The sequence below is a fragment of the Halichoerus grypus genome, chromosome 2 (assembly GCF_964656455.1).
Source record: "Halichoerus grypus chromosome 2, mHalGry1.hap1.1, whole genome shotgun sequence".
In the NCBI taxonomy this organism is placed as follows: domain Eukaryota; kingdom Metazoa; phylum Chordata; class Mammalia; order Carnivora; family Phocidae; genus Halichoerus; species Halichoerus grypus.
In genome coordinates, this window is record NC_135713.1 from 129,046,389 (window position 1) to 129,060,097 (window position 13,709).

Sequence of the window (13,709 nt, forward strand, 5' to 3'; positions counted from 1 at the left end):
TTTCAACATCAGTCAAGTAAAATTAATAGTAACTGTGGATTTCAGTTAAGCATTTTGAACTTACTACTGGTAAGGAAGTTGGTAGGACTCCAGCAGCCACTCCATGAATTGTAGAAAACTTCTAAACTTAGATATTTATACACACAAATTAATGTTGCTTCTAGTTCTTTAAAACTTACTCATTGTGGAAACCTGGTCAACAGAGTCTGTATTTTGAGACCAACTGAAAAAAACAGAAAAAGAAAAAATTAGTTTATCTTAAAGTACACGATGTAATCAACCAAAAATTCCTGTGCTCAAGTATAGAAAACCATGGAATGCAGTAAGAAAGACATGATTTCACCAAAATATTGTCAAAAATAAAGTGTTTTAGTTGACTCCATGTTCAATATGGGTTTTCAAGATAATGTGATTTTAAGCTGAATTAACGGTAGTATAATCTTTAGAGAAGGAGATAATATTCATTCATGCAAAAAAGTTTGCTTTTAAAGCATCTATGTGGCAAGGACTGTTCTAGACAATGCACATAATCTCCACTTTGTACTGTTACTATGTCCTCATTTTTAAAAATTTTTAGGTTCAGAACACTTGGATAAAAAAATCACAATACAGTTACAGGAAAAGGCCTAAACTTCAAATTCAATAAAATCTTGGCATAACAAATTTTTTTCTGAATTACTGTATCTGTTCATGCAGTTTTATTAGCAAAAATGTATTTAAAACTGTTTTTTTTAAATTATCAGTTGCATCATGCACATTAAAGTTTTAAACCATCTGCTTTCCAAAATGTTCAGTTCAACATCACCATCTGCTGAAGGGGATTAAGAGTGCACCTTGATGAGTGCTGAGTAATATATGGAATTGTTGAATCGCTATATTGTACACCTGAAACTAATTTAACACTTTCTGTTAACTATACTGGAATTAAAATCAAATTTAAAAAACGAAGGAAATTCTGACACATAATACAACATGGATGAACTTTGAAGACATTATGCTAGGTGAAACGAACCAGTTACAAAAGGAAAAATAAGAAACATCACTGTCTGCAACATTTGAAAATTGTTTTCCTTTTAATTTTGCTCCTATTTCTCATGAACATCTCTCGGTATGAACTACAGTATAATCATTGGCAGAATTTACATCCTATCATTATGTTTAGCTAAATGTTTAATATATTGCAATTTTAAGCTGCAACAAGAGTAGCAAAGGCAGTATTATAAAAATCTTGTAAACAAGTAATCATAGCCATGATGTCTCAACCTTTTCCACAGACTCATATCCCTGTTTCATTATTGTTTTTGGGATAGACACATATTTTTAAAATCCTGAAGTGATGCATAAGTAGGCAGATGCTATTTGTGTTACAAGTTTTATGACGAAGAAGTAATCAGTTCTTCTGTTTGAATGAAGTAAACGTGGGAAAAAAACAGAAAAACATGAGTGGTGACTGATGGGTGTATCAGGCTGCAGACCCAGGTGCACCAGAAGGGAAACCAAGCCTTGGTCCCTTTGTTCACATGAGGCTGGCATCAGCTGACCTGTCCTTCATGCCATTTCTCATCCAGTCTGCAGGTCAGGCCAGTGACACGAGTGGCTCATGAGCCTCCTCCCCAACTTTGAAGCTTTTTGTTCCAACTCTTTCATTACAACAATGACCCTCTAGAAGGTTTGGAAAAATACTTGGCTGGGCTCTCTTCTTGTGGTCAGGCTCTCTCAGACCACGTTTGCCTAGACATGCCACAGACCATCCCTACCCACACTGCGCCATGTTGGATAAAGGCGCCCTTGATGTGGTGCTGACTCCTAGGACTTGACTTGAACTGGGGTTCAGAATACCCCCGCCCCTCTAACCACAGCTCTAATTAGGGTTTCTACTCTCCTTCTCTTTCCCGGTATTTGGCCTCAGACATCATCCAGTGCACAAAGCCCATTCCCTGGGAATCACACCAATATCTAAACCTTCTGTTTTCCCCTCCAACTCCCCCCTGCCTCCTGCCCCCGACTCCCCACCCTTCTAGTCTGGCAAACTCGAATACTATCTCCAGAGACAGGAAACGGTGGTTCTGACTGACCTTGCAGCTTACACTTCTGAAGCTCAGGAGCTAAATATTGACTTGTTTGTTCTGTGGTGTGCTGTTGTAACAGGCCAAGTTTGAGTAAAAGCTTTGCCTTGCTCTAGCTGGGTAGGAGGGTGGTGAGGAGGGACTGGGGGGGAGGGCTGGGGAAGGCTCGTTCCTGGGATGGCTAGGAGGTGGATACATGTGCAGAGTCTTAGTCTCAAACTTAATAAAGACAAGAAAAAGGACAAATGTCAGAGTGAATATCTGGAGGGGAAGCGCTTAAATTATTCTTGAAATTACAGGAGTTTTGAAGTGAAAAGAGCTCTACTTGAGAGGGAGTAGGACCAGAAAGTTAAACCCAGGCTAGAATAGGAGTTTACCTACTCAGGGGAGAGGGAGAAAAGTGCTAGTTAATTAACCAGCTTTTTAATATTTGTGTAGCTTTACTTATTGTAATTTTTCCTGATATAAGTTAAATTTTAGATTTTTAAAATGCAATGAGGAATGAAATGTGCTGGGCAGAAAAGAATTCACTCACATTGTTACAATGTCTCTTCAGGGCACATGGTAGTTGCAAAATTTTTACATTTAGGAAGGGCTTCTGGCTGGCTCAGTCAGCAGAGCATGTGACTCTTGATCTCGGGGTTGTAGGCTCGGGTCCCATGTTGGGTGTAGAGATTACTTAAAAAAAAAAAATAAAGTGTTAATTTTTTTTTTTTTTACCTCAGGAAAAAGTGAAAAACAAAACGAAACAAAACAAAACAGAGAATTTGTCCTCATCATCTTCTCCCCTTCTTATTGAAGACTTTCAATCCTAAACCTCAGATGCTGCCAAATATGAAAGGCAGTTGTCTTTCTGTTTTACTCAAATTTATATTTTTGTATTGTTACTGAAGTAATGCTTGTGTTTTGCTAGACAATTGCATTTTTCAAAGCACAATGCAAATTTTATTCTACACAGTAACAAGGAAAGGATCCAGGCATCTGCCCATAAGCACATTATAATCTCCTGGTGTAAGAAAATAATCCACTTAGTTCTATGGAGAATGAAATGCTATGATTCCATAAGAGGAGCGATATGAAATGGGCAACATGAGCATGTGTCCCCCGGGCCACAGGCTGACCCCAGACGATCCTGGCACTCGGGAAATAGGCTGCCAGCTACTGATACCCAGAGAGCAGCAAACCAACATAGAGATAGCCTTATTCATGCCATCTATTTTGGCATTTGAAAGCTTATTTAACCCATCTTTTAAAATATCTTTTTCAGGGGTGTCTGGGTGGCTCATTCAGTTAAGCGTCCCACTCTTGATTTTGGCTCAGGTCATGATCTCAGGGTTGTGAGATCGAGCCCTGAGTCGGGCTCCACACCGGGCATGGAGCCTAAGATTCTCTCTCTCCCACTACCTCTGCCCTTCCCCCAACTCGTGTGAGAGCGCACATGCTCTCTTTCTCAATAAAAAAATAATAAAGTATCTTTTACATAAGGTAACATGACAAAATTTGTTCTTATAAATTATTTCTTCATAATAATAGCCACTTGTAATTTTATTATCCTTTCCCCCTTCTGGTTATGGCATATTACTACTGTTAATAATGTCAGAATTTGTCCTTGACTTACCTTTGAACCTGATTATTTAGTGGTTTTTCTGAAAGTCCTTAATGTGTTTCCTAGTACATAGCACATCAGGATACTTTCAATGACAGGTAACGGGAACCCCACTCAAACTAAAGGGATTTCATTGCCTCTCATAACTAAAAGTCCAGATGAAGAACAAATTGCTTGAGTTGTCCAATTTGGGATTTTGCTCCATTTCTCTGCAATGCTTAACTCCATGTTTCTGTATGTGTTCGTCCCGTCCCCCCCCCCCCCCCCCCCCGCCTTAGCTCAATCTCCATGTAATTATAATACAGCTACTGTCAACAATTAGGGCAACCTGCTTCCTCATTCACATCTGGCTGGAGAGTCTGGATCTCCATTGTTCTCTGTCAGAAGTTAAGGAAGGACTTTCCCAGGAACCCCCAGAAAACTTGCCCTGGTGCCTCATTAAAGAGGCTATGAGGCTGATCTCCATTCTTTTTTTTTTTTTTTTTTTTTTTAAGATTTTATTTATTTATTTGACAGAGAGAGAGCGAGCGAGAGCAGGAACACAAGCAGGGGGAGTGGGAGAGGGAGAAGCAGGCCCCCTGCCGAGCAGGGAGCCCGATGTGGGACTCGATCCCAGGACCCCGAGACCATGACCTGAGCCGAAGGCAGACGCCCAACGACTGAGCCACCCAGGCGCCCCAAGGCTGATCTCCATTCTTAACAAGCCACTGTTAAAGGGAAAACCAAGACCAACCAGTTCTACCCCATAAGCTGAGGTCAATTACACAAACCTTACGAATGATAGAAGAAGGAAATCATCATCCTCATCATCATTCTCACCATCCATCACGCATCACCATCACTATCATCACCATTTCAGAGAGGTTAAGGAAATTAAACATATTGGCCTTCATTTACAGACATTTTTTTTTTTTTTTTCTATTAGAGAACCCCACCAATGCATCTCGCCAGTGACCTATTTCATAGCATGGAGCTTCAAGTAGCCTTTTTCTAACCTTCTATCCAGTTCTTTCCTTTCTATGCTCCTCTTGCAAGGCTTCCCAGTCAAGCACACTCTCCCTCCCTGGGTTCTGCTAAATAAAGGTAAATGAATATCCTGTAGGCTATTCAATACTGTATTAACTTGCTGATTGACTGACACTGAGATAGCTTTGTGATGAATAATAGGAAGGAATATTAGTTGTTAATTACGGTAATTGTTGTCACAATTGGATTAGTAACGCTCGGGAATCTATCTTTTCAGGAATGTAACCCTCTATTAAAATCCTGTTTCCATGGGAAAATGAATTTGTCTTTTATCATTTCCATTGCCATGAATTCACTTATTATTTGAATTAGCATATGACTCTAAATTTAAATACCAGTTTTCCTAAATTAATGTGTTCATTCATTCATTCACTAGAAATGATATTGCACAGTCTAATCCTGTAGATAGGAAATGGCCATCTCTATTTTTGCAAGATGAAGGTTAAACACAATGGTGCATATTTAGTAGATAGATGCAACAAGTGTTTTATTTTTTTATTGAGTGTACCCAGGGCCTTCATATTTGTTGTTCATTTCATCTTCACAACATTTTTGTAAGGTAGATTTATAATTTCTATTTTACAGGTGAGCAAAATAAGGCTTAGAGAGGTGACTTGCCTAAGGTGACCCAGCTAGTTAAATGTCGAGGCTGGGAGAGAACAGAACACAGTAAATCCTGACTCCAGTTTCACTTTACTCATGAGTTTAAATAGGAATTAAACTGGACAGGGCAATGTCAAGGTGGCAGTGAATTTAATTTCCAGGAATCATATATTAAAAGAATATTTTGCTACACGTTAAACGTATTCATCTGCAGTGTGGGCCAGTAGACAGAAGCCACTGTTTGGCCAGAAAATTTTTTAAGAAATAAAAATCACTAAACACTAATAATAAGAGAGATTATTACTCACTATTCTATAGAGTTTATAGAATATGTTAGTCTGCTATCTCTCCTACACAAAAACAATCATTTTCTTAAAATTGCCCAATATTTTAGATTCCAACCATAGATGCAAGGTTTTTACTGACCTTGATAGTTTGAAGAACGCTAGTCAGCTGTTCCGTAGAATGTTCTCAATTGGCATTTGTCTGATGCTTTTTTCTATGATAAGGCTGGGGTTATCTATGGGTTATTGCCCACAGTCTTTTTTTAGTCTAGTGTGAATGAGTGGTCTAAGAAAAACATATGAGAAATCTGTATTAATGCTTTGTTCTTCTTATATGCAGAACTTCCCCCATTTCCCAGAAAAAAATCAATTCCTTTTACTACAAAACCCCATTTGATATAAATGTCTTTTCATGTTTTCATACCACACAGATCCTAATAGCTTCAAACAATGTTCTCTTCTTGGTTTAAATAGTGTATGAAGGTAATTAAATAGCAAAATCAGGTATTTTGATGCGGATCAAAAATAATTGACCACTCACAGACTTTCTTTTTAAACATGTAGTTTGGCTTGCCTAACAATCACCAAAATATTTGAGTAGTGCAGGAATTACAGTAGATTTGACCATTATCTTTGATATAAACCAATTAGTTCATATTTTTCCCTTATTGGTTTTCTTGGCAACATCAAGAAAGAATTGCCTTTTTGTTTACTAAACTCACTCTGACTGAAATTTGTTCATTATGTTATTGCCTTTCTGGCATAAGCTTTCACATATTATCTTTAATATTTGTAGCTCATTTGGATGAGAATATAATATCTAGTCTCAGTACTGCAGCTCTTAATATATGGAGAATTTGCTTTAATTTTCCATTATGTCATTGAAAATTTATGAAACATATGTCTGCAGAAAATGGCATTTTTTGGCCCAGATATTCACTTATAGATAATAGTACATTCAAGAAATAGCACAAAGAAGAGTCATAGTAAAAAAGATAGCAAATGACTTACCTAAATCCATTCCCAAATCTGGCGGCTCGATGTCAGCGTAAGTCTGTCTTGACCCACCCATTACCAGTATGGGTCCCTTGTTCCCATCCACCATGCCTATGGAAGCCAAAGTAATCCCTTGGCTGCTCTTTCTATTCCAGCCCTAATTCATAAACAGGTAGAAAGAAGTAAAATGTCTGCCAATTCTAAGAGAATTGCCTCATGAATCATAATAGAAGACCCTAAGGAGCACAATCAATGGACAATTCTGAGTATCTGCAGAAATCCTTTATTGCAACTTTTCTTCCATGTCAAGAATTAGAAGTTAAGGAATTGAGTTTCAGTTTGAACCAGAATTAATCTAATTTCCAATTTGAAAAGCAAGATGGTAGCACTTAATTTCAAGCAATTTTGGCTTATCTTCTGTTTATCATTTCCCTCAACTTTGGGTCTACATCCTTGAGAGTGTTCTGTGGATACCGGAGAGGAGAGGGGCGTTGGGTTACCCCACCATGCAGTTGTCTCTGGAAAAGTCAGTTTTATTTGGCTCCCAGTCATAGATCCATGCAGTTAGCCACTGGGTTGTCCCTATTTCTAGCCCCAGCCCTCTAGAAGCCCAATGTCCTTCCCACTAATTTCCTGCTAAGGTTGGAGTCATGGGAAACATTCTGTTTCTGAAATAGCCTCATCGCTTCTCATAGGTCTCTGTGACTCTAAGACCAGAGACTTCCTAATCTAGGTGGAAGCCTATTCTTCTAGAACCTCTCTTTTCTACATTTTCTTAAGGATTTCATTTTTTAGAAATTAAAATCAGAAAACCTCCTTGCCCCCTGCTTTTGTCCTAGTAAAGTTGGATCTTGGTAGGGATTCCATTTTTCATATTATTTTTCCTTTTGAAAGAGAAATCATATTCTCTTCCTTTTGTCTCCCCCTTTTTTTGCAAATGTTCTTAATATATAATACATGTGAGCAACTCCCTTCCCCAGGTTTCTAGACATTTTGTCTTAGTTTCTATCTCTTTAAAAACTTTAATCCTTAGTGTCTTTTGTCTTAAAGGAGTTTTGAATGTCATGGGGTCTTATTTTCTATTTCTTTCTTTTATATCATGAGTTATTTTGTGTGCTGATGGAAACTTTCTATAATCAAGGGAAACGCAGAGAAACTTATTATCCCAATTTTCTACAATTAATTACTCTAATTAATTACACAGAGGGCCAGTCTTGGTCTTCAGATGTGTTTTTAATGTGGCTGGAGTTTCTTTTGCCTTTGAAGCAGTTTTCAGTGGCATAAGTGTGAGGCTTTGTTTCCCCCATCCATCAATTGTTTCTTTGATAACCTGGTCCCGTGTGTTTCCTATTTTCCAGTAATTTCTGACAATCTTTTATCCACTGAAGACAGACTCTCTTGTTCCCCCCCCCCCATCTTTTAGTGGATTATTGTCTTCAGTGATATTTTGTCTTTAACTGTAATGGATTTGACAGGAAAGGTTGGGGTAAGGGAGTGAGATAGGTATGCTAAATTCACCATCATCTCATCTCTAACGATTTTTAAAAATTATGAGTTAGTAGTAAAATGTTCATTCAGATTTATTGCAGTAAAGAGCACCCATAAATTAAAAATATGTACATAAAGGCAAAACAGACTTTTAATGGGAAAGGTAAAGAATACCAAATCACCAATATAAAAATTAAGTGCCAATTTATTCATTCACTTAATGGTTTTTAATAAAGATCATTCATCCATTCTCATATATATTACGGGAGAATGGATATGCTTAGACTTATTTAATTCATTCTTACCAAAGAACTTTTTTCTCTTTTAAAATTTTTTTTTTTTGCAAAATTGATTATCTTTTGTCGTTCTTTTAATCCTAAAGTTTGACGTTTTATTTCTATGCTATGTTTGCTTTATATTTCTTTTTTTAAAGATTGTATTTATTTGACAGAGAGAATGACAGCGAGAGAGGGAACACAAGCAGGGGGAGTGGGAGAGGGAGAAGCAGGCTTCCCGCTGAGCAGGGAGCCCGATGTGGGACTCGATCCCAGGACCCCGGGATCATGACCTGAGCCAAAGGCAGACACCTAACGACTGAGCCACCCAGGCACCCCTATGCTACGATTGCTTAACCTTTACATTTAAAAAATATTTTAACTTTGTAACACTTCTTCTCCTAATAATGACAAAAAAGAACTACAGTATCTGCAACTTCTCTTCCAACCAAAATTAGCTTTTTTTTTTTTTTTTTTAAGATTTTATTTATTTGAGAGAGAGAATGAGCAAGTGAGATAGAGGGAGAGAGAGAGAGAGAATGAGCAGGGGGAGAGGAAGAAACAGACTCCTCAGTGAGCAGGGAACCAGATGCAGGGCTCAATCCCAACACCCTGGGATCAACCTGAGCCAAAGGCAGATGCCTAACCCACTGAGTCACCCAGGTGCCCCCCAAATAAGCTTTTTAACAAGAGGCAAAGCTAACTTTCCTTCTCTTTGTACAGGGAGCTAGGTTTATGGGCAAAGGAGCTTCCTGCTGGGCTCCGTTTCACTTCTTAAGTCTAGCTCCACAACCCCCTCCTGTGGAAGCCAGCTCACTTTGCTGAGAGAGTCGTTCATGCGGTTCCAGCTTGAAGCAAACCTTGGAGCCTGTTGCTTCCAGACTGAAAGAAGTATAATTGTGTGTATTACATTGTCCTTGCAATACATTTCTGGTAACAACAAGAAACCTGCTCACACTCAAAGTCTTTTCTGCCTCTGATCTTGGTGTCAATACCTACCTTCTATTCTAGTCCATTTTTTTCTCTGTATCGTTAGTGGTTTCTACAGCTCTGTTGGATTTTATCATTAATTTCATCCCATTTATGTATCTTCCCAAAATTCCTAAATGTTTTGGGCTTACCAGTTCTCTTGCTTTGCTGTATCACGCTTCTATATTTCTTCTATCATCAGAATGTGAGTTCAGTAAGGGAGATAGGAATGCATGCATGAGGTCAGTCAGCTTCCTTGGACTGGAAGTTTACAGTTAAAACATCAGAACAAAACCTCGGGCGCCTGGGTGGCTCAGTTGGTTAAGCAACTGCCTTCAGCTCAGGTCATGATCCTGGAGTCCCTGGATCGAGTCCCGCATCGGGCTCCCTGCTCGGCAGGGAGTCTGCTTCTCCCTCTGACCCTCCCCCCTCTCATGTGCTCTCTCTCATTCTCTCTCTCTCAAATAAATAAATAAAATCTTAAAAAAAAAAAAAAAACCTCAAAACACATATTAATGAAGATGATTTTATTGAGTTATAGCACAGGGTGCATAAAAATAAAACATTTGAGCAAAATTTAACCATTTATTCAAAACTAGAGACTTTAAATAGGAAAAAGTACATTTGTAGTAAGTTTCTAAATTGTTAACCACTTACTATTTAGAATCTTTACGATTGAAGCAAATATTTAGTTATGCACTGACCCCAGATAGGTAAAACAAATAATCAACTAGAGTTTGTTATGAACTAAAACAAATGAAAGTTCCTACTTAGAGAAAAGCTGTTGCATATTAAGAAAACACAGCGTATGTTAGTTAATGTCCGTTCCCTCCCCACATATCATGTTAAAGAATCACACACTCTCCTCTCACCTCTCCTAAGAAAACACATGAAAATCCCATGTGTACAAAATCTTAAAGTTTGACCTTCCCTAACATTATTTGATTATAAAGTTCTTTGGTCAGTGGAACATAAGATTTTTTCAAGTTATCCATGAAATAAAGTGGGTCAGAAATTTTCAATGGGCTAAATCCTTCTTCCACCAATTGAAACTTCTGTAGTTTGAATGTCCCTGTTGTTTCCATCTTCTCCTACAAAGTAATTTAATTGTCAGGATTAGTGGAATCATTTAATATTATCTAAAGTCTATAAACAGAATATTCAATAAGATAGACTGTAATATTTAATTATAATACTCTTATATCCAGTGACCATCTATTTACTACTAATAATTTAATATTAGACATTTAAAACATGCCCCCTAGAACACTGGAATCTTTAGCGCGATTTACCTCTGAACTTTATTCAATGTAGAAGAATTATGAAAATTGTCAAAAACTAATTACAACTGACTATAGATAGACCTGTCTAAAACACACAGGCTTATCTCTTTAATTCACTGCCAACACAACATCATGTGCAGAGAATGCTATTAGACACCAAGAAGATAAAACCTATGAAGGAGAGCATTCTATTCTATAAGGCAAAATACTATAGACACCAGAAGGAGTAAAGGATGATCTAAATTTTGGGTTCCCAAACTGTGCACTGAAGTGCTTTGTGGTACCTCCGTGAATTTCCAGTGTCTCCAAAGGTATATTTTAAATTTTCCAGGTAAGCCCAGTGATATCTGCTGGTCACTACTTTAACTACTAGCTCAAGGTAGTTCGCAGTTCTAATAGTAATTTGCAACACATTCTTTTCAATGATGCCATATCTTTGTGAAACAGGGTTTTCAGTGGTTGCTGGAATAAAAGGCAAGTACATCCCCAAATCAATGTGGGACAAGGAATTAGGCTGTCCCTGTGCCGCCCAATCTAATTTCAAGGTTTGAGGAGTCGTACAATGACCAATTTATATCTCTCCGGAACTTGTGGTTGTCTAACAATAAAAGTATTTTTTCTTTTAATTTATATGCATTATTTTTTCAAACAGCAACTAATTTGTTAGACCCAAATACTTAATGAATTTGTTTTGACTTAAATACTGGATAAATGAAAATTTAGGTATCTGGTTGGCCCAAGAATGCCAGGAAATACTTACTGAGACACTAGAGATGCCATGAATCTAGAAAATTTAAGAAGCTCTCTGCTTTAAGGGGTTTAAGAGATAAAGTGTATCTGTGACAGTTTCAGGCATGGAGAAGTAACCTGCTTTAAATCAGATGACATGTAGAGGTCCTTATAAGGCCCTATGAATAACTTGGCCATTTTTATTCATCCTTCCGGACTCACTCAAGACTCAAGTTCTCTCTGCACCTCCTTCCCTATCTCATCCTTTCAATCCTCCCCTCCTCCCAACACTGTCATCACAGAATTAGATCTGACTGTGTAGAAACACATACTCTTTTTCTCATTTATAGAAAATTTGAAGCTCACTGTATTTATACAATTGATGTCCTGCCTTTAAATAAACGGCTATAGGGGCGCCTGGGCAGCTCAGTTGGTTGAGCTTTGAGCTCTTAATTTCGGCTCAAGGTCATGGGATCCAGCCCTCATGCCTCCGCGATCAGTGCGGAGTCAGCTTGGGATTTTCTCTCTCCCTCTGCCCTTCTCCCTGCTTCGCTTGTGCTCTCTCTCCCTCTCTCTCTCTCTCTATAATATGTAAATAAATAAAATCTAAAAACCAAACAAAGAAACCCAGCTCTATAATATGCCAGGTATATTTTTCCATAGGTAATTTTTTATTAGGTAATAAAAACCATTAGTAATGGTTTAATAAGTTCTCATCTAATTATAATGTTTTAATTAACATTACTCTTATTCTAATAAAGAATATCAAAATTTTTTACTGCTATAAATAATACTTTGTAGAACATCTGTATATATAACATTTGTTCAGCTTTGATTACTTTTTTTTTTAAGATTTTTATTTATATATTTGACAGAGAGAGACACAGCGAGAGAGGGAACACAAGCAGGGGGAGTGGGAGAGGGAGAAGCAGGCTTCCCGCGGAGCAGGGAGCCCGATGTGGGGCTCGATTCCAGGAACCTGGGATCATGACCTGAGCTGAAGGCAGACGCCTAACGACTGAGCCACCCAGGCGCCCCTTTGATTACTTTCTAAGGATATATTTCTGGAAATGAAATTACTCAGTCAAAATATATGTAAATTCTAAGAGCCTAATTATATATTTACCAAATTGTTTTCTAGAGACGTTATAACAGTTTGTGTTTCCGCAAGCAGAATGAAAGGATCAATTTAATTTCATCCCACCCATACTGAGTAATATCACATTAAATATTTTTTTTTGTAAATTTAGGGTGCCTGGGTGGCTCAGGCAACTAAGTGTCTGACTCTTGATTTTGGCTCAGGTCATGATCTCAGAGTCCTGGGATGGAGCCCCATGCTGGGCTCTGTGCCCAGTGGGGAGACTGCCTGAGGATTCTCTCCCTCCCTCTCTCTTTGCCTCTTCCCCCAACCCAGAATAAATAAATCAATCGTTTAAAAAACTTTTTTTTGGTAAATTTAGTACCAAAAAAGTATCTTTTTTTAATTTGTGCTAAATGGATTTGATAAGATTTTGATAAGATAGTTGTTTTATTCATTTTGCCAGAAGTGACTTAAACTTTTGTACTGCTTATACCAGATTTATTAAATAAATATTGTGACTGCCAACTAAGTGCATTGTGCTAACCGTAGCAAATACTATAATAAATATAACAGTCACAGCTCTAGTTCTTTAGGTGTTAATTTTTTTAAATTTTTTTTAAGATTTTATTTATTTGAGAGAGAGAGAGAAAGTGGGCACAAGGTGGGGGAGAGGCAGAGGGAGAGGGAGAAGCAGGCCCCCCGCTGAGCAGGGAGCCTTATGCGGGGCTCGATCCCAGGGCCCTGAGATCATGACCTGAGCCGAAGGCAGACACTTTAACCGATTGAGCCACCCAGACATCCCTCTATTTCTTTAGGTGTTTAATGATGCTAAAGTATTTTCTAAGTTTGTGCAAGACTGACTGGGATTTCTAAAGTAGTTCTATGCCAAAATATTTCTTCGGCTTAATGAAAGTGAATTTTAAGTTGCCCTAGGGGAAACACATTTAAGACATTATTTAAACTACCAACTGTCTACTCCATTAAAATACATTATTTCTAGGGTGGTATGGGGAAGGGCAAGAGGGAACTGGATGTGGTTATAAAAGGGAAACATGAGAAATCCTTGTGGTGTCAGAACTATTCATATCTTGACTGCAGTCATTGATGAATAAAGCAACACAGGTGATAAAAGTGTATAGACCTTAATATACACACACACACACACACACACACACACATAAGTAAAGCAGGAAATTTAATAAGATGGGTAGATTGTTATCAACGTCAATGTCCTGGTTATAATAGTTTCGAAAAATGTCACCACCGGAGGAAATCGAGTAATGGCTACGCAAAACATGTCTCT

The 13,709-nt window shown here is 38.0% G+C and overlaps 1 protein-coding gene across 1 annotated transcript in view; it reads right to left on the minus strand.

The window, feature by feature from the left end:
- Positions 1–9,823: 9,823 nt before the first annotated feature.
- Positions 9,824–13,709, minus strand: part of SLC27A6 (solute carrier family 27 member 6) — a 69,457-nt gene continuing 65,571 nt past the window's right edge. The window contains exon 10 of the mRNA XM_036082061.2: positions 9,824–10,404. Coding sequence (XP_035937954.1) covers positions 10,228–10,404 — 177 coding nt within the window. The 3' untranslated portion in view covers positions 9,824–10,227. The remainder of the gene's footprint in view (positions 10,405–13,709) is intronic.